The 23,724-nt window shown below is 50.1% G+C and overlaps 2 protein-coding genes and 1 non-coding gene across 4 annotated transcripts; 2 read left to right on the forward strand and 1 right to left on the reverse strand.

Annotated features, from left to right (window-relative positions):
- Nucleotides 1-1,710: 1,710 nt before the first annotated feature.
- Nucleotides 1,711-7,746, forward strand: SMTNL1 (smoothelin like 1). The gene is made up of 7 exons (XM_072970833.1): nucleotides 1,711-2,530; nucleotides 2,779-2,911; nucleotides 3,023-3,074; nucleotides 4,149-4,307; nucleotides 4,488-4,602; nucleotides 4,753-4,904; nucleotides 7,602-7,746. The coding sequence occupies exons 1-7, from the start codon at nucleotides 1,829-1,831 to the stop codon at nucleotides 7,744-7,746; spliced, it is 1,458 nt and encodes a 485-aa protein (XP_072826934.1). The 5' UTR covers nucleotides 1,711-1,828.
- A 1,177-nt stretch (nucleotides 7,747-8,923) lies between these two features.
- UBE2L6 (ubiquitin conjugating enzyme E2 L6) lies at nucleotides 8,924-19,814 on the reverse strand. Of its 2 annotated transcripts, XM_006214061.4 has the most exons (4): nucleotides 19,275-19,735; nucleotides 15,379-15,474; nucleotides 11,143-11,329; nucleotides 8,924-9,386 (listed from the first exon to the last, which is right to left on the reverse strand). In XM_006214061.4, exons 1-4 carry the CDS (start codon nucleotides 19,347-19,349, stop codon nucleotides 9,235-9,237), a joined length of 510 nt encoding a protein of 169 aa, XP_006214123.2. In that variant the 5' UTR covers nucleotides 19,350-19,735; the 3' UTR covers nucleotides 8,924-9,234. The 2 variants fall into 2 exon arrangements, with proteins under 2 accessions (XP_006214123.2, XP_015103322.1); XM_015247836.3 differs by lacking the exon at nucleotides 15,379-15,474 and having other exon boundaries at nucleotides 19,275-19,814.
- On the forward strand, nucleotides 14,622-14,694 carry TRNAV-CAC (transfer RNA valine (anticodon CAC)). Its single transcript has one exon. It is a non-coding gene; the product is annotated as a tRNA-Val (tRNA).
- Nucleotides 19,815-23,724: the final 3,910 nt, after the last annotated feature.

Below are 23,724 nucleotides of genomic sequence, written 5' to 3' on the forward strand. Positions count from 1 at the left end.
AAAACCTGATGGAGATCAATTCTGTCACTGCATTGGAAACTGAGGCTCTCTCCAGAGAGGCAGAGAGACATGCTCAGGTCTCAGAGTGGGTGACAGGAGATGGGGGTCAAGGCCGGCGCCTGGCTCCCTGTTGATGTGTATTCTATCTCCCAGGCTCATTTGTTTCCAACTTCAATTCATTGCTGGAGCTGCTGAACCATGAAGGGGTTCTGGCGGGAGGGGTGAAATGGGAGGGCAGCGTGAGCATCTTTGAAAATCCCAGCCTGCTTCCTAGGAAATGGTGGGGGACCGAATCCAGGGACCCCAGCAGTCCAGTCTGGGGGCAGTAAGACCTGAATGGGTGGCAGGAACAGGGCCCTGTCCCTCGTACACCTGTGTTCCCTCCTCTGTCCCAGTTACCCAGGTGCTCTGGGTACTGTACCCAGAACGATGGCACTGCAGAGAGCAGGAGGTATTTTTAGCCAGTGACAGGAGTGTCTACTTCTTTTACTGCCTGAGTCATACCCTGAACACTATTTGGGGATTATTTTCTCTGTAAACAGGACCCCCCACACACACCCAAGAAGGGCAGAAGGATGAAGGAGCTGGCCCTGTCCCCCTACCCACCTGTTTTTATAGGTCATGCAGTATAATCGTCCCTCAGTGCCTGTCAGGGAATAATTCTGGGATCCCTTGCAGATTCCAAAACCTGCGGATTCTCAGATCCCTTATATAAATTGGGGTAATATTTGCATATAACCTACACAATCTTCCTTTACACTTTAAATCATTTCTAGATTACTTCTAACACCCAATAAAATGAAAATGCTATGTAAACAGTTGTTAGTAACAATGTAAGCGCTATGTAAACAGTTGAAGTGGCAGCCAATTCAAGTTTTGCTTTTTCAAACTTTCTGGAATTTTTTTTCCCAAATATTTTCCATCTGTGGTTGAATCCACAGCTGCAGAAGCCGCGGATACAGAGAGCTAACTGTATATACAGTACTTGAATAGGAAACCTCACGTTAAAGTGTTGTAGTCTCTCTCTCCTCCCCACCCCCACCCCCCGCAGTTGGAGGGTCAGATTTCCCTGCAGAGGTTAGTTAAGGAGAGGATGTTTCTGTTCTTGACCAAAAGAAACTCTTCCAGGCCCAGGTCCAGCTCTTCAGAGAACCACACACAGGCTGGCGGAACTGGCAGAGACCCAGAGACCAAGCTGGCCTGGGGTTTCCCAAATTCCAGGCATTTTTATACCACCTCCGTGATTTAGGTATTTTGTATCCTGCTTTCCTGAATGTCTGCCTTTGAATGAACTTATTTTAAATTCAATAAATGTATTTTTAAAAGAAACTTTATATCACTATTGGACATGGAAACTCACTATCACTGGCCAGAAATAGAAAGTAACTATAAAAATAAATACAATGAAATCAAAACAGTATTATTAAATTCTATCTAGAGAATTTGGACTTGTAGCCTGAGGTTAATTATCTCCATTAAAAAGGGGAGAGAGGAGCAACTGCTCCACAGGAGTCCAGGATGCTAGTATCAAGTTGTAAACACCTCACAGGCTTCGTCAAAAAGAGGCAAAATCACTGAAGAGGCATTATGTGATCCAGTGTTTTTTAAAGCCCAAGTCACAACCTGCTGAGGGCTGTTAGGTGAACATCATTCAACATCAAGTAAATGTGGCTGGTCCAACACCCTACTTTGGAGGAAGCAACGCTGTACCCCTTCATTTCGCCAGAGGGAAAGTGGAGGCTTGTGTGACATGTCCGAGCAGTGGGAGACCCAGGACTGAACTGCAGGCCCCCAGACTTCAGGGCCTTCACCTGCTGCAGGGAGGGGCATGACCAGGACTGCTTGTCTTCTCTTTCCAGAGATGGAGCAGAAGGAAGGGAAGCCTGAGGATGGTACCGCAGTTGCCCCGGAGATGGTGGGAGGTGGAGCTTCTGCAGAGAAAGAGGCCACAAGCCCAGATGAGAAGATCATCAAAGAGGGGCCTCCAGATGGGGCAGGAAAGCAGGCACCAGCCGAGGACAGTACTTCAGCTGAATTCCATGGGGAAGCAAATGGGTTGGATGAGGTCAAGGTTGAATCCAAAGAAGAGGTTGAACTTCAAAAGGAGGATGATGGGAAGAAAGAGACCACCGTGGCTCCTCAGGAGATGACTGACAAGAAAGGAGAGACCAACTTGGAATTCAAGGAGGCTGAGGGCAAAGAGGAGGCCATGTTGGCCTCTGAGAAGCAGAAGGCTGATGAGAAAGAGACCAAGCCTGAATCTAGGGAGAAAGGCGATATGAATGATGAAGCCAAGGCTGAGCCAAAGCAGGCTGCTGGGGAGCAGGAGGCCAAGGCCAGAGGCAGGGAGGTCGAAGGGAAGGAGGAGGCCAAAGCTGGAGGCAAGGATGCTGAAGGGAAAGAGGAGGCCAAGGCTGAAGCCCAGGAGAAAGCCAGTGCTCCAGAGGCCAAGTCAGACTCTCAGAAGAAGGCTGCAGTGGAAGATGAGGCCACAGCTGAACTGCAGGAGGTTGATGTGAAGGAGGAGATGGTGAGTGAGAAAGAAGAGGGAGGAGGCCCCCACAACATTCAGGAGTCCCCTGCCCCCCAGGGGTAAGCCCTGTCCCTGCTTTATGCCCTTGAGAAAGTCCAGTCTTCCTCCCACTGACGCCAAGAGCCTGGGGTGGGGGATGCAGCACTGTGGCCCTAGGCTGCCTTCCAGATCTTTCTGAAGCCCTCACAAAACCTTGCACAGGTGCTTGTGTGACTGCGAGTCCACACAGAGTATGTTTGTTCCAGGAGCCAGGTGGTCCCGATGAAGAGCAGGACCAGGGCATGGAGGGAGAGTCGGAGGAAGGGGCAGAAGTGCTTCCCAGCTCCCCCGACGAATGGCCTGAGAGCCCCACGGAGGAGGGCAGCGGCCTCAGCCCAGGTGAGTGACAGCCCAGGGGCCCACGGATGCTGCAGGGGCCACCAGAGAAGGCGTGCGGGGAGCGCGGTGTGGGTCGCCCCAGCTCCCCTCCCTCCTGTTCCTTTCCCATAGAAGGGCTGAGTCCAGACGCTGCAGCTTCCGGGGAGACCAGTCCTTCAGCCAGGTAATGTCAAACCACAGCTCCCCAGATCAAATGCCCCCTACTGCCTGCTCCCTTCAAAGTCTACCACCCCCTGGGCCTGGGTCTCCCCAGCCTCTGCTCTGGAGATGTGCCAGGAATCATGGTTTTCAGCCCCCTACCCCAGCGCAGGGCCCAGAAAGCCGAAGGAGCCAGAGTGTGGGAGCAAAGAGGAGGGGGGCACAGCTGGCCCGCCCCCTACCCACCACCTAAGCCTCCTCCTCAGGTCCCCTGCCGGCTCCTCATGGGTGCTCTCAGCTCGCTTCCGTCGTGGCAGCATCACCCATATGGGCCTGAGCAGAAAGCCTGAGTGTGGATGATGACTCTGCCACTTAGCCACCGTGTGACCTGGGCTGCATCCCTTCACCCCCATCCCCTGTGAAGTGGCCACAGCCACTGCACCACCTCATGGGATTCTCTTGCGGCTCAAGTGCTGTACGTGTATAAAGCAGGCGGCCCAGTGCCTGGTGCCTGGTGGGGGCTGGACAAAATAAGAGCCTTTCCTTTGCACAGCTTGAGTTTTTAGAAGAGTCTTCCTTTACATGGAAATTCACCTCCATGTCAGCTTCTTAGGCAAAGGTAGCTGGTGAACGTTCCCTGAGCACTCAGGCAGTCCCGTGGCCAGCACAGCTGGGGGCTCTCACGTCCCCTTCTCACACAGGCCTTACAACGGCCTTGTCAGGTAGCTATTCTTGTCCCCATTTTACAGATGAGGAAGCCGAGGCTCAGAGGAGTGACATGACAGTCCCAAGATTACCCAGCAAACAAGAGGCAAAGGCAGGATCCAAACTTAGGTCAGACCACAGCAGTGCCTAGTTCTGCCCACACACCCCACCAGACCACATGCTCCCCAGAGTTAGACTGAGCCTCACTGCTTCTTCCGAAGCCCGCCCCATGCTGGGCACAGAGGAAATGTGGGCGAGAGTGGGGGCCACAGCATCGTCTGCCTCTTGAGACTATAGGAAACCCCCCCACCTCAGCCAGCCCCCTGCCTCCTCCCTGTACCCCGGAGGGGCTGGTCCCAACCGCTCTCACACATCTCTGAACCTTCCCACACAGTGAATCTTCGCCCAGCGATGTGCCCCAGAGTCCCGTGGAGCCCCCTCCCTCCCAGGAGAAGAAGAAAGAGAAGGCAGCAGAGCGCAGGGTGTCAGCCCCTACCCGGCCCCGGATGCCCCGTGCGCAGAACCGCAAAGCCATCGTGGACAAGTTTGGGGGGTAGGATGCGGGCGAGGAGCTGGCTGGGCTGGGTTGTTTGGAGGGTAGGGGTGGGGGAGGCCTGAAAGGCAGTAGGAACAGACCCAGCCCGGGTAGGAGGACTGACATCTGGGGCTGGGTCTCCTCCCTGATGGGATCCTCTCACCTCTCGGCCTGGCTGTCTCCATCCCTCATGCACAGGGCAGCCTCGGGCCCCACGGCCCTGTTCCGGAACACCAAGGCCGCCGGGGCCGCCATCGGTGGTGTTAAGAACATGCTTCTGGAGTGGTGCCGGGCCATGACGAGGAAGTATGAGGTGCACAAGGGAGCAGGGGACCCATCCCTGGGGCAGCAGTGCGGGGCTGTCTGAGTGGTGCAAAGCCCAGAGGGAGGGAGGCCCAGAGGGGGCCAAGTCCAGGCCTTCTGGCCAGGCTCACAAAGGCTTCTGGGCCCCACTCACCTGCAGCACGTGGACATCCAGAACTTCTCGTCCAGTTGGAGCAGTGGCATGGCCTTCTGTGCCCTCATCCACAAGTTCTTCCCTGACGCTTTTGACTATGCTGAGCTGGACCCCGCAAACCGCCGGCACAACTTCACCCTGGCCTTCTCCACAGCAGAGTGAGCCACGCCGGGGGTGAAGGTGGGGGGCGGTGGGTGCAGAGGTAGTGGGAGCTCGAGGGATGCTGACGGCAAGTGTCGGATTCACGGGGATCAGGTATGGGGTGCTCAGGTAGAGGCTCTGGCCACACACTCGTGCATCCAACAAATGTGTTTTCATTGCCAGGAACTGTTCTGGGACATAGATAGCAGTGGGTGAAACTGGCAAAACCCCTGCTTGCCTGTGACTCACATTCTAAACGGAGAGACAGATTGTAAACACACGTACACGTGAAATATTATGTCGAGGGAGAAGTGCCATAAAGAAGATGCAGGCAGGGTAAGGGGTAAGGGGGGGCAGGCCCACTGTCTCAGACAGGGTGCTTGCAGTGACTTGAGGTCAGATTCTGACTCTGCCATTGTTCACGGTGTGACCCTCGACAGGTTACTTGACCTTTCTGAGCCTCCATGTTCTGATCTTCAAAATGGGCATAAAGTGGGGAGGGTGTAGCTCAGTGGTAGAGCACATGTTTAGCATGCACAAGGTCCTGGGTTCAATCCTGGGTGCCTCCATTAAATAAAAAATTTCATAATTAAACCTAATTACTCCCCAAAAGAAATCTCAAACAAACAAATGAAATGGGCATGACATTTCCTCTTTGGCAGGGTTACGGTGAGAATTAAGTAAATAATTACGTAAAGTCCTTCTAACAGTGCCTAGCTATGTCAACACTTCAAAAAAGTCTTAGCTGCTGTTTATCTATTATAATGAATGATACCACAGTTGTTAGGATAATTGTTACTCACTGCGGGACCTCGAGGGGGATTTCTTCCTGAGGCTCACACAGCTGGGTGCTGAGGGGTGGGGTGGGATGGGGAAAGGGATGGACTGGACAGGCAGGAGGGATGTGAGGAACAGTGTGGTCCAAGGGGGAACCTGAGAGGCAAAGACATGGCTGCTGGGTGGTGGGGGAGGGGGAGGCACTCCTACCACAGCCAGCCTCAGCCAAAGGCCTCCAACTCTATCTACTGGTAAGACCTGAACCCACCCTCACGGGCCCCTTAGGGCTCCCAAGGAGCTCAGGCCTGGGAGACCCATCCTTTCTAGCCTGGGAGTAGCTTCTGAGCCTCCTGGTAGAGACGGACTATGCAGATGCTGTGGCCAATGAGGGCATCTCTGAGGCCCCAGAATGGATGGCTGAGTGCATTTCTAAAGCCCCAGAACAGGAAAGAAGTCGCTGGAGATGTTAGCAGCACCTTGGTCTGGGAGGCTGAGCTCTCTGGTCTAGTCCTGGCCTGGCCACCATCCTGCAGGGAAGCCTGGGGCTGCAATCTTCCCCTGTCTGGGCCTGCGTGTCCCCACTGGCAAAACAAAAAATTTTTTTCCAAAATATTAAGTGAATGCCCAGCACATTAAACAGATTTAAGGGAGAACTTTTTAGGTTGGGAGGGGTTTCTGGAGCACACCAGCTCAGAGCCCAGACTCCCTTGCCAAGATGGTCCCTGAAGTATGTCTACAGGGCCCTAGGGCATCAAGGATGCCATTTGGAAACCACCAGATGGTCCAGAAGATCCCTTCCAGTTTCACATTATCCTGCCAAGGGATGGGGTGCGTGCCCTGCAGTGGGGGTGCTGGCGGGTCCAGAACACCATTAACAGTGATGACAAGTCACGTGAATTGGGAGTGATTAGGTACCAGGTGTTCTAAGTACTTTCCTTGGATCATCTCATTGACTCTCACGACAATCCTAGCCTGGATATAAGTAGAGAGGTTTTGTGAGGTTTGAACCAGATGGCCGTGGCAGAACTGGGATTTGAAAGTGAAATTCCTAGTCAGGCTGAGAGCTCTAAGGGCATCAGAAGGGCACGTGGCTCGGCCCTGACAAAGTGTCCCTGGCCTGTGGGCACACGGGTCATTGTCCTCCTACAGCTGCCTTGCCTTGGTTCCAAGCCAGCAGAGCCACAGGAAGGCAGAGGGAATAATCGGGTGATGACGATGGGCCGACAAGAGGCATCAAGCAGACGTGAAAAGGGCAGGATGTGTCGGGGCTGCGTGGGGATGGAGGAGCTGAGTGTGAAATCTGCCTCCTTCCTAGCTCTCTGACCCTCAGCAGGGGACTGAACATCCCTTAGGGTTTGGTGTGACGATTCAGAGTGCAAAGGAAGGGGGGGGGGCCCTGCTGCAGCCATCACACTTCACTGGCTCCCTTCTAGGGCTCTCCTCTGGTTCCCATGGAACAGCCAGCACTGGGGGCCCAGGGGGCTCCACCAGCTTTGCTGCTGGAGGAGCCCAGCCCCCACCCAGGAGCCGAAAGCACTGTGTTGGTTGCAGGGAGCTCATCCCATTCTTCGAAATCCTCCAGTCTGTGCTCCTCCCCCGGCTCCCAGGCCAGTTGGGCTTGGGTTTCGGCCCAGCTGTCTCAGCTTCAACAGAGGATTTCCACTAGGACCCTGGTTTCTCCTACTGCTACACCCGTGCGGTTTAGCAAGCGGGACAGCTGAGACCAGAGGCATGAGGCAGGACTGGCGTTGAGTCCCAGCTGTGTCGCTCACTTTGACCTTGGGCAGGTCACTAAAATGCTCGAGCTCCTCCTCTGCCTGTTGAGGATAAAGGGGTGGAGTCAATGAGACCATTCAAGGGCAAGCACTTGATAAAGCACCTGGCATATAGCGGCTCTCTGCTCTTCACCCCACCCCCCACCCCATCCTGCCCCTCAGGAAGCTGGCTGACTGCGCCCAGCTGCTAGAGGTCGATGACATGGTGCGGCTGGCAGTGCCTGACTCCAAGTGTGTCTACACCTACATCCAGGAGCTGTACCGCAGCCTCGTGCAGAAGGGGCTGGTGAAGACCAAGAAGAAATGAGGGGCTGGCCGACCATGTGGGCAGAGGTGGGTAGGGTGCCCAGCTGCCCAGCTGCGGCCCCGAGGCTCACCTCTGCTTCATGAAGGCAGCAGTGCTGGGGCTCGGGAAGGGGCAGGTGGCACCAGTCTTAACTACATTAAAAGTACTTTTGTAAAATCCTATCCAGCCTGTCAGTGCTCCCTCCCTACCCCTCCCAGGAACCTCTCTCACTCTGGGAAAATAAGCCCCTGCTGCCAGGGTTCCCTGACATGACTTTCTCAAAAACCATGAAAGTCACCACTAACCAGCTGTGTGTCCTTGGGCCAGTGAGTTAAGCTCTCTGAGTCTCCATTTACCATCTGAACAGGAATAACAGGAGTTCAAACTCATAGGCGCTGTGAGGGTTAAACGAAATAATGAAGAGGAAAAGCCTTGTTGGGGCCTGTCACCAAAGTTCTGTAAGTGACGGCCCAAGGTAACCACACATCTCACACTTCCAGTCACGCGTGGGACTTTCTCACACTTCTCTCAGATGAGGGAATTCCAGGGCAGGGGCTAGAGTCGAAATTCTCTAGAGATCTCATCCAAACTAGGCTGGTGGGGGCCTGGGGTGATTCCCTTGACTCAAAGATGCCCCACATTTCTGATTCTTAAAAGCCAGTGGTTTTCTAGGAGCTGAGAAATGCTGCACCCAGAAAGTTCTTTCTTTGGGTTCAGTTAATCCCTCCAACTCTGGCTGAAGTTTTGGCTTGTTTTTGTTTTTCCACTGCTCCTTCAAGATGAACCCCGGGGCTGAGTACAACGTCCTGCTAACAAACCTGTCTGGCTTCATCAGGCATTTGGAGCATGTGTGCTGATGAAAAACAGCTCATGACAAACACAAAATCCAAAACCGGCCAGCTTGGCACTGCAGCTGGAGGTATGGACTCTGCCCTGATGGGTAGAGAGGACCTGGCAACCCACTGAAGCACTCTGTGCCTTGGTTGCCCCATCTATAAAATGGGGGCGTAACCCTTGTGGGCATGTTGACCACCCCTCTGGCCAAGGATGGTCCAGTCCCTCGTGGTCAGCTTTCCCCACGCCCAGTGAGCCATCAGTTCATGGGAAGCAGGGTCACAGCTTTTACTAGATGGCGGTTAAATCCCCAGACTCTTCTCCCGATGAACCACCCCATCCCCTCAACGAACAATCTGGACTCCACAGTTCACCTGTGACTTTAATGGCTGGGCAAGCACGTGGTCTCCGTGGCTCCCCCTGGACTGGAAGCTGGAAAGGGCGTGGGAATAGCACGCCTGTGGCCAGTGGGTCCACACACCACATACCACCCCCAGTCCCCTGCTCCCCGCCACACACACACACACACACACAAGTGAATGACTAACAACCAAAAGGAAAACACGGAAGAAATGAGCAGGAACGGACCACAAAGGGACTCTGGCCCCCAGTCCGTGAGGTGTGTCCATCCATCACACAGACAGGATCCAGTGCAGAGACGGGTCAGAGCCAGAGTTAGGAAGGCCGGTCCACTCCAAACTGGAGGGTGAACTCTTCAGCCTTCCTGTTGAACAGCTCCGGGTCCTGTGCCAGCAGGTCAGCAAGCTCCAACCGAACAGGCTGCTCCGGCTGTGGTTTGTTCACCAACACATTGAGGGCCTCCAAGACTGGGGAGAGAGGTTCGGATCAGGACATCAGGATGGAAAGAGAAAATCATGCGAAGGAGGTGATGGCTGCCCACACCCAGATGGCCCCAAAACGCCATATTCACTCCTTGGGGGGACCTTCCCCAAGGAGGTTCCATGTCTCAGGACGACTTTACAACCAAATCAGATGCCCCTCATGGACTTTGCTGATGATACCCAAAGCCCCGGCTGGTTGCATCTGTGGATTTCAAACTTTGCTCCGTGGTGTCACAGAAATTTCCCATCATGGGGGTCAGTGAGATCAGAGGTGTTTCTGGGTTCAATTCCCTTTCAACAAGGACCACTCTGCTTTTCTCTGTTTTGTCATTAGGATTCCAAATAAACTTTTTTTCCTTGTGGGGGAGGTAATTAGGTTTATTTATTTTTAGGGGAGGCCCCAGGGAATTGAACCCAGGTCCTTGTGCATGCTAAGCATGCACGCTACCATTTGAGCTACACCTTCCCCTGAGGATTCCTAATAAACTTTTGAGGCTGAAGACTGGAAACCACTACTGCGCTGTGGCTCTTAATCTTTCATGGATGCCTTTGGGAACCTGGTGAAGACAGTGGCCCATCATCCCCGAGGCACAAGCACACACGCACATGCACAGACACGCAGTTCTGCCTTCAGAGCATTCTGCAGATCCTGGAGCTCTTCCAAGGACCACTCCTCCCCTTCCCCCCAGGATAGGAACTCCCGAGCTGGTCCAGAGGCAGGATTGATGGTACCTTGATTATGTCTACATGCTCTGGAGCCAGTGTCCAACATGGTAGCCGCTAGCCATGTGTGGTTATCTCCACTTACGTCAACTGAAATTCACTGCCATTAGGAATTCAACTCACAGTCACATCAGCCACATTTTCAGTGCTCAAAAGCCACACATGGCTAGTGACTACGGCCTTGGAAAGGGCAGTGAGAAAATGATTCCCTCACTGTTCTGCCAGGCAGCACTATTCCAGAGTCAGCCAAGCAGACTTCGAACCCCAGCTCTGCTGCCTGCCAGCTCGGGCACGTGCTTTGCCTCTCACACGCCTCAGTGTCCTCATCCATCAAATGGGGCTAATGAGAGCGCTATTTCAGGGGGCTGTGGGGTGGGGCATTAAATGAGGTTAGTATGTTAAAAATGGCTGGTGTCCTTGGGTTCAGTGTAGTTCACAGAAAGTTCAAGTTCTCAGTGGCGCAGGGATGTATCTGACACCAGGTCCCCAGTGACCGCCCGACTCCATTTTTGTATGCCTGAATGTTGTTGGCTCCATGGATAGATATGGATAGATACCGAAAATATAAAATGGAGTAAAAAAGTGAATTAAAAAAATAGCATGTGACACTCTTAGCACAGTGCCAAAAGTGCTTAATTATGTGATGTGTGTTATCTGGCATCACTGGCATTATTAGGCCAGTCCCCTCAACTGCCATGTAGGGCCCTGAGCCCTGGAAAGAGACAGAGACTTCACTGAGGTCCACAGACGGAGCAGCTGGCTTTCTATCTCAAGCCCTTCCCTCTGCAGCCCTGCCGCTCCTCTCTCCCCTGACCCAGAGTGACGCTGCTCTGTCACGCCTGCCCAGGTATGAGCATAGAGGCAGGAGGAGGTCCGCCAGCCCAGGATCTCTCTGACAACAGGCTCAGCCAAGACCCACAATTTTTACCTCCTCTCTTTTGGGCTTTTCTAACTTGAAATCGGTCCCATAACCCCGCTCCGGGGTGAGTTCCTCCCTCTAGGCAGGACCTGGCCTCACCTTGGCAGGTCTTGGTATAAGGCTTCCAGTACTCGTTGCTAATGATGGGCAGGCACACCCGGCCGTCGCTGTCCACGCTGGGGTGGTAGATCCTGGTTGTGAACGTCACCGTCGGGGGCTTGAATGGATACTCCTCGGGGAAGCAGATGCGCAGGTGGAAGGCCTTGAGGTTGTAGGGAGGCGTCTCCTGTGCAAGAGAAGGGCGCAAGCTCTGCTTCGAGGCACGGCTGCTCTGAATGCTCATTTTCCTCCCAGGGCCTCGGTCTGGTTTCCCCCCTCCCCGCCCCCACCCCAGGGCCCAGGCACCCTCTGCTCCACTCCCAGGAAGAAACATGAAAGAGGCCACCCATGGCATGTGCGTTCGTTTGGCAACGGAGCCGTGGATAAGAGGAATAGTGAAGTCTTAAAAGGACACCAGCCTGGGAGTCACAGAAGCTGGGCCCTTGCTTTTGCTGTGCGACCGTGGGGTTTGCCGCCTCCCATCCCAGAGCCCCAGTTCCCTCCTTTGAAAAATGGGTCAAGTTGACTAGATGAGCCCTAAGGACCATCTCAGCTGCTCCTTTTTATTATATTGATAATTAACATTTTTCTCTCCTACTTTATCGAAGAACAACTGACATACATCACTAAGTTTAAGGTGTACACCATGATGGTTTGATTTACATATATTGTGAAATGATGACCACAGTAGGTTCAGCTAAGCTCCATCTTCTCCCATAGGTACAATAAAAAGAAAAGAAAAAAAGGGGAAAAAAATTTCTCCTTGTGATGAGAACTCTTCGCATTTACTCTCTTAACAATTTTCCAGTACATCACACAGCAGTGCTAGCTACAGTCGTCATGCTGTTCTTAACCTCCCCAGTACTTACTTATCTTACAACTGCAAGTTTGTACCTTTTAACCGCTTTCATCCCTAATTCCCCCTCCCTACACCCTAGGCCTCTGGTAACCACAGATCTGATCTCTTACTCTATGAGTTTTCTTTTGTTTTTAGATTCCACATATAAGTGAGATCATACAGTAGCTATCTTTCTCTGTTATTTCACTTAGCATAAAGTCTTCGAGGTCCATCCATATTGTTGCAAATGGTCATCGCAGCTTTAATGTCTTTCTGAGAATTATGGAAGAAAAGGACAGACGTTTCTCTTTGGGAGCTGTTAGCAAGTACAGGAGAATTGTTATCATTGGGGGCTTGGAAAGGGAGAAAATGAGGAAATCATAAGGAGTCTGAAATGACACAAATGAACTTATTTATAAAACAGAGACAGATTCACAGACACAGAAAACAAACTTATGGTTACCAGGGGGAAAGGTGGGGGGGTAGAGGGGTAAACAGGGGGTTCAGGGTTTGCAGATACTAACTACTATATATAAAATGAATAAACAGCAAGGTCCCACTGTAGAGCACAGGGAACTATATTCAATACCTTGCAATAGCCCATAATGAAAAAGAATATGGAAAGGAACATATGTATGTATAACTGAATCACTATGCTGCACACCAGAAATTAACACAACATTGTAAACTGACTATACTTGAATTAAAAAAAAAAAGTCAGGGGTTTGGAAATATAAAATAGTGCAGCCACTGTGCAAAACCATATGGCGGTCCCTCAAAAAGGTAAACAGAATTACCATGTGATCCAGCAATTCCACTTCTGAGAATCTATTCAGAACTGAAAGCAGGGACCATGTTCATAGAAGTGTGGTTCACAACCCAAACCTCCATCGACAAATGAGCAGATAAACCAAACATGGCGTATCCATCCAATGGGATATCACCGAACCTTGAAAAGGAAGGACACCGTGATACATGCCACAACGCGAATCAACTCTGAAGTCATTATGCTAAGGAAAATAAGCTTGACAAAAAAAAAATTGTATGATTCCACTCATGTGAGGTACCTAGAATAGTCAAACTCATAGGCATAAAATAGAAAATTAATTACCAGATGGTGGAGGGGAGGAGGAATAGGGAGTTAGTGTTTAATGGACACAGTTTCAGTTCTGGAAGATGAAGAAGTTCTGGAGATAGATGGTGATGATGGCTGCACAAGAATGAGAATGTCCTTCGTGTCACTGAACTCAAAATGTAAGTGGTTCCGATGGCACATACTGTTATGTGGAGATTACCGTGTTGAAACCAAAAAACAAACAAACAAAAACTCGGAGCAGGAGTGACCAAGGGTTGCCAAGAGCCAGCAGAAGATGCTCTAAACCTCCGGCAACCTAAAGACTTTCCTGGCCACCTACTCTGTGCATTAGCCCAGGCAGCACAGTGTGGAATTATGTGGACTTTGGAGCCACCCAACCTGTGTGTGAATCTTGGCTCTGCCACTCATTAGCTGTTTGACCTCAGGCAAGTAACTTAACCTCTCTGTGCTTTTCCATAGGGAAATAATAATAGACTTCTTTATAGGGCTTGGGCAAGGATTAAATGAGCACCTCCATTTTCAGACGAGGAAACCAGTTCAGCGTATGTAAGTAACTCGCCCAGGGCCACAGTGACAGTGCCAAGATGTCAGTACACAGTACACACGAGCAGTACTTTCCAGCCCTTGTGGGGAAGAACCTTGGAACTTGGGAAACCCCAGCACAGAGCACAGGGACCCTCAGGCTGGTTCCAGAGCTCCAAATCCCTTCAGAACCTTCGTTACAGAGAGGACAGGACAGAGGAGTCTGAATGATGTATGATGTAAGCGCAGAGTCAAGGTGTTGAGAGAGCTGCCCGCTCTTAGCAGAAGGCCGAAAAGAAACCACAGGGTGTGTGTGAGATGGGGCAACTGCTGGGCAGATAAAGAAAATGTCTTGGCTTTTACGTACTCGATAACAAGAAGAAGCTGGGACCCAGGACGTAGACACAACGCCAAGGGGGAGGCCTCAGAAAAGGTCAGGAGAGTGTCTGTGTATCCTTCTGCAGGGGTTGCAGGCGGGGCTGCTGGGGTCTTAGAGGAAGGAGGCGGCAGAGCCCTGGGGCTCAGAGCCCTGGGAACCCACCCCAGCTCCGCCTTGAGCTTGCATTGCGGCTTTGAGCAGTTCTGGGACTGTTTCCTCATGTGTAAAACGAGGAAGTTGGACCAGACAGAGGGCTTCGCTAAGAAAATCCTACTTCCTCTGAAGTTCTGGGTTCAATAACGTATTTTGCTATTCTTCCAGCCCAGAGCAGGTGAGGTGGATTGTTTCAACCCAGCTGCCCAAGGGACACAACAGAGGTTCAAATGTTGGCCTGAGTCAAGTCTTTCTCCATTGTTCTGGACGACAGCTCAGTGGAAAGAGAAGACGGCACAGCCCAGGCCACCACACTGTCAGTAAGAAGTCCAGATCCTAAAGAATCCAATGAATGGTTCCCATTAAATTCCAAAGAGCTAATAAAAAGCTCAACTGTTTTCATTTTTATTTCTAAGTACCCAAAGGTCTATAGATGAATTTTTCAAAGAAAATATCTGGGGGAAAAAAAAAAAGAAAAAATCTGTGGGAGGGGAGGGTGTAGCTCAGCGGTAGAGCGCATGCTTCACGTGCATGAGGTCATGGGTTCATTCCCCAGTACCTCCATTAAATAATAAACAAACAAACAAACCTAATTACCTCCCCCCAGAACAAAACAGGACAAAAACAAAACCAAAATTTTTTAAAGAAAATATCTGTGGTCACTAATAATTAGATGACAAAATGGACATCCTGCACTTTGATAGGTCCTCTGTTTATATTACCTTCAAAGAGAGATTCTATCAAGATGATCTCTAATAATAGAGAAAAATTAGAACAGTAGAGATGAGTTATCTGCGTTGTCATATGTAACAACAAATTTCTGAAATATGAATTTTAAAAGAAAATAAAAGTCATTTTAGGTCTAAGGGAGCAAATTCTAACAACTGTGGAAAACAGGAACTTTATCCCTACCCCTGACAAAGGTCCAAGAGATCTTTTTCTTTTTCTTTCTTTCTTTCTTTTTTTAATTTTGATGCCCTTTGTCTGCTGAAGCCTCCATGGTGGGCTTGGTAGCTACTGGTTTGAGGAAGGGGTCTCCTACGAAGTCCAAAAGCTTTTTCGCCTCTTCATCAGTCGGCCTTGACCTCAGAAGCAATCAATTCAGAAAGAGATCCCTTCTGCCAAAGATAATGTCCACTGAAAACAAAGATTCTAATGCAGGGAAATTTGTGTACGGTCCTAACCCTCCTGCCCAGGCCCCTGGCCTCAGTGGTCCCAGCCCAAGGCCACAATCCCGGGGCTACTCACAGGCAGGAGGAGCGCGTGCCACACGAGCACATTGGCATCATCGCTAAACAGGTTCCGCAGGTACCTGGGAAGCTTCTTCTGCAGGTCCTCCAGCTCCTGCAGGGGTGCAGTGAGTGGGCAGGTGGCCTGGTCTCCCCACTTCAACCCCCTCCCCCGCCCCACAGCAAGCTGTCCCAAGTCCCAAACAGGCCACCCTAGAGGACAGAGGCTGGCAGAGTCAGAGCCCCCAAGCCCTGAGCACTTGGGGTGTGTCAGATATGGAGCTCAGGGCTTTAAGTGAATCCCCTGGTTGCAGCCTCACCGCAGCTCTGTGGGTACCGGGGGAGGGAAGATGCACATGGCTGCTTCCAGTTGTGACAACTTAGGAGTAAACTCTCTTAGGAGCCTTTTCTCCTGAAACCAAGGTACTTAATGCCTGTCCTCTTGTCCTCTTCCTAGAGTCACGAGGTCCTCCCTCCCTTCCATAGCACCCACTGAGTGTCCCGCAGGAACAGGTGCCTTTACAGTGCGCAGGACAGAGCAGGCAGCCAAAGACAACAACCTGGCCCAGTCAAACTCCTCCAGACCAGGCCTGGGGAAGGGAAAAGACTCCGCGGACCAGAGCAGGGGAGAACTCTACACACCAAGCACAGAAACAAGGGGACAAGCAGTGACTCACCTTCCCAGATATGTGGCCCAGTCACCTGGACATCACTGAGTTCTCCCAACAGCCCCTCTCCTGAGCATCCTCTATCGACACTGGACTAAGACAAGGCCCAGCCCTCAAGAACTTCATTGGAGTAATGAGAGAAACACGAATGTGATTATGTAAAGAATGTGTGAAAAAAAAATAAAATAAAAAAAAAAAAAAAAAAAAAAAAAAAAAAAAAAGAATGTGTGGACACAAAATAAGGAAGGGGAGGAGAGGGGAGCAGGATAGCTTCGCAGAGGGTGACTCTGTGAGCTAGGTCATGCAGGATGAATAGGAGTCCGCCACGCAGAGAAGGGGAAAGGTACGAAGGCAGAGTGCCCAGTTAGAGCAAATGTGTACAGCGTGTCCCGTGCAAAGTTCACAGTTATTACAGGAAAAGGGTTCCACGGTCAAGTACATTGGGGAACACTAGGCTAAACAAATGTCTTTCCCCCAGGACTCCCCACAGCCTTTAAAATGCTATTATGTATCATGATTCTTCAAAATGTGAGCCCAAGCACTCAGTACTTCTCAAATGTATTAGACCAAGGAACCCCTCTCTCCATTTTGGGGTCCATCCCAAAGTGGGACAATAGACAATTTTTAAAATATATGTATATATATTTTTAACAGAGGTACTGGTGATTGAAACCAGGACCTTGTGCATGCTAAGCATGCATTCTACCACTGAGCTATACCATCCCCCAAATAAATGTTTTTAATTGAAGTATAGTTATGGTGCAATATTATATGTTACAGGTGTACGATATTACAGTGGTTCACAACTTTTAAAGATTATACTCCATTTATATACTTATAATAAAACACTGGCCATATTCCATGTGTTGTACAATACATCCTTATAGCTTATTTTATACCTAATAGTTTGTACCTCTTACTCCCCTACCCCTATATTGCCCCTTCCTCTTTCCCTCTCCTCACTGCAATAAACCTTTTTAAGAAACAACAATAGATAAAAAGACATTCAAGGGCAAGTCTCACTCTCCTGGAACACTAAATGGGTGTAAACTAGTGGTTCTCAACGGGGGGGGGGCTACTTTACCCCCCACTCCCGGACATTTGACAATGTCTAGAACCATTTTTGGCTGTTACAAATGGAGGAATGCTACTACATCTAGGGGACAGAGGCCAGGGATGCTGACAAACATCCTACAAAACATCCTACAAAAAAGTATCTGACCCAAGATGCCAACAGCGACAAGGTTGCAAAACCCTGGTATAAACAAAGGCAGATAGAACGGTGCCCAGAGCCAGTCCACAGCTGGGGAAGGGTCCTTTAACACTGGGCACCAGCTAAACTTTCTCTGCCCCCCAATATATAAACACACCCTGGCCCCTGTTTCTTATCTTTCAGCCCATACCCCATCTCTGTTCACACCAAGAAACCATTTCTTGCACCTTCCGCCCAGAACCTACAACCCCTCATTTAGCTTTTACGGTAGACTGGAGCATCTTCTACTGTAAGTCCCAATTCCAGTATCATCTGTGACTCTTTAGCAAGGATGAAACCACAGGTTGGACAGAGAAGCTCTGGAATGAACATTTTCCCAACTTTATATTGTAACTAGGGGGAGGGTATAGCTAAGTGGTAGGGTGCATGCTTAGCATGCAAAGTTACTGGGTTCAAGCCCCAGTACCTCCATTAAAAAAAAGTAAATAAATAAATAATTACCTCCCCCTTCAAAAAACAAAATAAAATAAAGTAAAATCTATTAAATTAAAAATATACACATACACTATAACTGGAAGCACTTGGGCTTTATCTCTTATATAGGAGTTCTGTCAAGATTTTCCCAAAGCCTGGGGCTGCTGAAACCCAAGCAAGGACACCCAGCTCTTTCCAGAGGCCTGTTAGTAAATCATCTGACTCAGAGGAACAGAAAATGAAAGTAGAGAAGCCACTAAAAGGGCCTGTGGGTTGGAGCCCCACCAACCTGGGCTCAAAGCCCAGCCCCACCACTCCCTACCTGACTCAGGACAACTGAGTTATTCTCTTGAAGCCTCAGCTTTCTCATCTGTAAAATGGGGGTATATGACTTATCTCACAGGGTTGCTTTCAGAATGGGATAACTCATGTAAACTGCCGGGAATTTAATGGTGCCACTGCAGGAAATGCTGGCTCCTAGCTCTTTCCCACTTGGCTGGAGAGACACTGTCCCATTTTGCTGCCAAGCTCCAGATTTCAGTCTTTCTGGGCTGAGCCTGCTCTGTGTGCCCCGGTCTGCGATCGTCTTCTCAGAGACTGACGGTAGTGCGCCAACCCTGCTCCCTTGAAGCCTGCCTCCTACTATGCACATACGAAGGGCACTTCTGAGAGACTCAGAGCTTGAAGGGTATCACACACGCTTTACCAGGATTGCTTTACCTTCCCCATTCATCTCCAATCCCGGCCACATCACAGTCCTCCAAACACCCTGGGTTTTCGCACCTCCTGGGGGAAATCGTCCCCTCCCCATCCTTCCCGACTTCACTTCAATTGTGCCCCTGGTTGGAATGAAAGATCAAAGAGGGCAGGATTTTTGTGCACCTCTGCCTCCCTACCTCCTAGAACAGGAGCCAGAACATAGGAGGCAATCAACGACGTTCGTAGAACAAATGCATGCACGCCACCTACTCCAGCACATCTTCTAGGTTCGCCCGGGGAATCTTTTCTTTCCGAGCACATCCTGAGAACTTAGCTCCCGACTCCTACTCAGCATCCCATACCTCTCGGGACTCTAATCTCTAATGTGGGTACCAAATTATGGGGCCGGCCATCGGCTATTCCAAGGCAAGGACCTTGTCCTGGTGTTTAAAACACACCTGCCACTCCCCCCAGCAGAGCGCCTGGCCCCAAGGAGACGGCAAGGAACCCTTCCTGCACCTGAGACGCACGTAATTGTTACCACAAGTTTCTGGTAGGAGAAATGAAACTGAAACCAGCGGGGCAGAGGAGGCGGGGGAGGTGGCTCTTCCCCATCTCCAGCACAGCTCAGGGAGCCAGCGACACCCCCGCTCGATATGCCCTCAGCCCCCCAAACTCCAGCTCTGGCCCTTCTCGCAGACCCACTCTTCCTCTGGGAGGGGGCGAGGATGGCAGGGATTCAGCCAGTCCTTGTAGCCAGACAAACAAATGCGCTCGGAGAGCTGGGGGACGGAGGGTGGGAGGAGAGAAGAGGAAGGCGCGAGGAAGCCTTGAGAAAGGGGTCATCCTACACGCGGTTACCTTCGCCACCCGCTTGTTCGCCGTCATCTCGGGACCGAGGGCTGGGCTCCGGCGGACTCCAGCCGGACTGTGCATCCGCCGGCGGACTCTGCGCACCCCGCCCCGGGAACCCCACCAACGGGAGCCCCGCCCACGCGCTGCTCCACCCGCGGGGACCCGGGGCGGGTCGACCTGCTCCCCACCACCTCCGCTGAGACTGGGAGGCCACCGAAGGGAGGACCCGCCCGGATCCCGGCGCGGTGGGCTCGGATCCCAGGAACTGAGCTCTTTTGTCGTGAGACGGGGCGGGCATGGGAGAGCGCGGCGTTGCCGGACCCCTGCGTCCCGCTGGGGGGCGCCGTGCACCAGGCAGCGAGCGCTCGGGGGCGCGGGGCCGGGGTCCGCCCATCCGGGTTCTAGCTGTAGCTCCGCCGCCGGAGGCCGAGCCCGCGGCTCCACCACCTCCGTCAGCCCCGTCGCCGCCGCCCCGAACACACACTCGCCCTAAGTAAATCCAGGATGCTCTCTGCGAACGCGGCTCCGCCACAGGTCGCTCGGTGGCCTCCACCGTCACACCGCCGCCCTAAGCCCCTCTAGCGAATTCCCAGAGCCCCCAGGGCAGGTCATTTCCCCGCTCTGGGCCCAGCGCCCCATCTCTAAAAATGAGTGGGAGACTATATCCCCTCCAAAGACCCCCTCCCCTGGCAACTTGGGATCCTTTGTGCTGTCCAGCATCCGGGGGTGGAACTGCAAAGACGCTTCTCCCGGGTGATGGCCTGGTGCGGAGTACCGCAAGGGGGCGCGGTTGGACCCATTCTCTCTTGCTTCGGGGGTTTGGTAGACCGTTCCGCCCGTTATTACACTTAATATTAGTAAGTGCCTACTATATAGAGATTTGGAGACTGCTGGGTGGTGGGAGACCCAGAATGGACTTCAAGAGCCTCCCTTATTTTACCATCGGTCCATTACAAACTGCGGGCCTCCTGTGTGCCCCGACACACAGCCAGGAACCTCCACCCTTCTGTGCAAGGGATGAGACCCCCTCCCCTGGTATAAAGCTGGGGCCACCGTGCAATAGCAGCCCCTGAGCACGGAGCAGCATCTGGGGTAGAATCTCCTAGTAATAATGAGACTCCATGGGAGGACTGAGCGCATCTTCCACACTGTCATCCCTTTCAGTCCAGAGGAGGAAGGAAATCAGGAAGTATTTTGAGCACATAGTTTGAGTTCTGACCTCACTACCTCACGTAGTTTTTGGTTTTTGATTTTTTTTTTAATCCAAATGCTTGGACCCAAAAGACTTCTCTGCTCAGATGTGGGATGTATTTGCAGAATGATTAACTGTTTGATTCAATTCAGTAAACTTTAACTGGGTATATTCTGTATGTCAGAAATGAATAGGACATGGACCACAATCCCTTCACATAGGTGGAGATTAGGGAACTAAACCGGCCTCTGGCCATTCATCTCCGTTAACAACCATTTACTCCCAAGTGCCAGGCAGGCACTGACTTTAGGGAACGCCACAACAAGAAAGTTGGGTCCCCCTGCTTGAGGAGCTCTCCCACTATTGGGACGGAGAAAAAGACTGCAGCCCCTGCATTTTTAATGCAAAGTGGTAAGCAATAGGCTAGGTGAAAGAGTCAAAAGGTACCAATTTACACTAAGTCCTGGGGGTGTAATGTACAGCCTGATGACTATAGTTAATAACACTGTAGTTTGTATTTGAAAGTTGCTTAGAGAGTAGATCTTAAAAGTTCTCATCACAAGAAAAAAAATTATAAACATGTGCGGTGATGGATGTTAACTAGGCTGATTGTGAAGATCATTTCACAGTATATACAAACAGCAAATCATTATGCTGTACACCTAAAACTAATATAATGTTATATGTCAGTTATATGTCAATAAAATTTTTTTTAATAAAAAGAAAATATACCAGCCCAAGCTGACTAGTAGAACCTGGCACATTCAGTGCATAGTATTTATTACTGGCATCATTGTCATTAGCGCTACCTCTCTTGTCCAGAGAATCCCAAGGAGCAAGTGAACAAGTGGCTGAGCAGGCTGAGGAAGTAGGTTCCTCGTCTCACCAGGCCATTTGCCTGCTCTTGGGGCAAGAATCCCCCCAGCTCCTCTCCTGGGGCTCCTTGTCTCCAGGGCTGCCTCTGCTCCACGCCCTCCACCTCACCCACCAGGGCAGGGCTCAACTTCATGGGGTGCAGCCCTTGAAGAAATGGTTGCACATGCCTGGGTGTGTGCCTGTGATTCGCCCAGAAGAAGGAGGTGTGTGAGGTGGACAGGAAGAGGGAGTCCTTCCCTCAGTCAAAAGAATCAGGAAACTCTCTTCTGCCTTTGGCTCCCTGAGAACGTCTGCAGACTGTGCAGAGACAGGGAGGGCTAGAGTGATTCTGCAATTAACCTTCCCTGCCCCAGACAGGAACAAGCCCAGGGAGAGGGCCTGGAGGACAACTGCTCCTTTCTAACCCAATCCTCCCCTCAGAGATGCTCTGAAGGGTACTGGTGCCTTCTGAATAACTCGAACCTCTAGCCCAGAGCTCTGCATTATAAACAGGTAAAGAACTTTGGTACCTACAAGGTGCCCTTCTTGTATTCAATCTCATTTTTCCCCCACAATAACCGGACAATAAGCCAAACCTAGAGATCTTTTTTTTTTTTTTGGTATATCTCATTTTTATTAAAAGAATTTTATTGAGATATAACTGACATATAACATTATATTAGTTTTAGGTGTACAACATGATGATTCACTGTTTGTATATACTGTGAAATGATCTTCACAGTCAGCCTTTGAGATCATCTAGGGTTTTCTAGCCACTCTACTCTGCAACATCCCACAGTGTGGGTGAGAAAACAGGGGCCCAGACAGGGGAAACGGCTTACCAGGGTCACAGATCAGAACCTAGATATCCCTATGCCTGGTCTAGTGGGTGCTTGCAGGCTTCCTCCAATTGTCTCAGCCTCAGCCTCAGCCTCAGTCCATGATTCTTTCTGAACTGAGCCTTTTGATAGGAGCAAAGAGGTCACACTTTCTGTTGGTTTGCCATTAGAGACAGCTGACAAAGCATTCCCTGATCCAGAACCAGACTATGGTGAATTCCATACTTACAGCTGCCTGACTCTGGTCAATGCAATTTACAGCCTCCCTACCTTGGTTTTCCCAAGGTGGGGAGGGTTTTCTTCAGATTAGCAAGTGGAGGTGGCAAATGGGTGGCTCAGAAATAGGATCAATTTTGCAGGTATGGTTTGTGTGGCTTGTGCCTGTTTTTAACTATGATGCAACATTTTGAAAGTGAGATATAAGCACCAAACTGGGAAATTTACTTTCAACTTATTCCAAACAAAGTGTTAATTCTCCTAATATATAAAGAGCACCTACACATAAATAAAAATATAAACTACTCTAGCAGAAAACAGATGAAAGTTATGATAAGGTAATCCAATGAAAATCATGGAGAAATTATTCTTAAACATGTGAAAAGACCAGCCACTATGCTCATAGTAGGATAAATACATATGAAAACAATACCAAGGTACCATTTTTCACCTATGAGATTGATGAAAAATAAAAGAGCTAGATAATACACATCTTTGAGATAGCCTGGAAAAACAGGTACTCTTATGTATTGCTAGCTGAAATGGAAATGTGTGCAATCTCTATGATGAGAAAATTGTTAGTATCTATCAAAATCATAAGTATGTATTTCTTTGATCAATCCACTCTGCTTCTCGGATTTTTGCCTGTAGATACATTTATCAATGTGTGAAATAATATAAATATAGGTTTTATTTATTAGAGCAAAACTATGTCTGTTGCGAGGGGTCTGATCAAGTAAATTATTGTACATGCATACAAAGAAATATTAGGCAGCTGTAAGCAGAATGAGGAAGCTGTTTGTGTATTGATGGAGAAGACTTTTAAAGATACACTTTAAGGGAAAAAAGCCAAATACAGTACAGAGTGAAAAGTGTATTATAATCCGTATAAGTAAAGGAGAAATATTTGCCTCTGCATGCCTGCAGCATCTCAGGAAGGACACAAGGTTCCGTAACGGTGTCTGGGGAGGGTAACTAGGAGGCTGGGTATGGGGGGGAGGACCTCTTTTCACTAGAAACCCTACTTCCTTTTACATTTTTGTTTGTTTTGGTTTTTTGGCTGGGAGGTAGAAGTAATTAGGTTCATTTATTTTAATGAAGGTCCTGGGGATTGAACCCAGGACCTCGTGCATGCTAGGCATGCGCTCTACCACTGAGCTATATCCTCCCCCATATTTATGAACAATGTGAATGCACTATCTTTTCGAAAACGAACAACATTGAAATTAAAAAATATTCTCTCTTTAAAATTGAAGTCTTTTAAAAAATTATTTATTTAAAAAATGTTTATTAAAACATAGTTTACAATGTTGTGGCAATTTCTGGTGCACAGCATGTTTCAGTCATACATAGA

Source organism: Vicugna pacos, chromosome 10 (assembly GCF_048564905.1).
Source record: "Vicugna pacos chromosome 10, VicPac4, whole genome shotgun sequence".
NCBI lineage: Eukaryota > Metazoa > Chordata > Mammalia > Artiodactyla > Camelidae > Vicugna > Vicugna pacos.

Excerpts from the sequence above, each read along its gene's own strand:
- SMTNL1 (XM_072970833.1), top strand. The coding sequence starts at position 1,829 with ATGACCAGGACTGCTTGTCTTCTCTTTCCAGAGATGGAGCAGAAGGAA. Across the intron at positions 2,531-2,778 it reads TTGATGTGAAGGAGGAGATG|GAGCCAGGTGGTCCCGATGA; the intron begins GTGAGTGAGAAA and ends TGTTTGTTCCAG. Across the intron at positions 3,075-4,148 it reads GAGACCAGTCCTTCAGCCAG|TGAATCTTCGCCCAGCGATG; the intron begins GTAATGTCAAAC and ends CTTCCCACACAG.
- UBE2L6 (XM_006214061.4), bottom strand. The coding sequence starts at position 19,349 with ATGCACAGTCCGGCTGGAGTCCGCCGGAGCCCAGCCCTCGGTCCCGAG. Across the intron at positions 15,475-19,274 it reads CGAACAAGCGGGTGGCGAAG|GAGCTGGAGGACCTGCAGAA; the intron begins GTAACCGCGTGT and ends GCACCCCTGCAG. Across the intron at positions 9,387-11,142 it reads TTATACCAAGACCTGCCAAG|TCTTGGAGGCCCTCAATGTG; the intron begins GTGAGGCCAGGT and ends CTCTCTCCCCAG.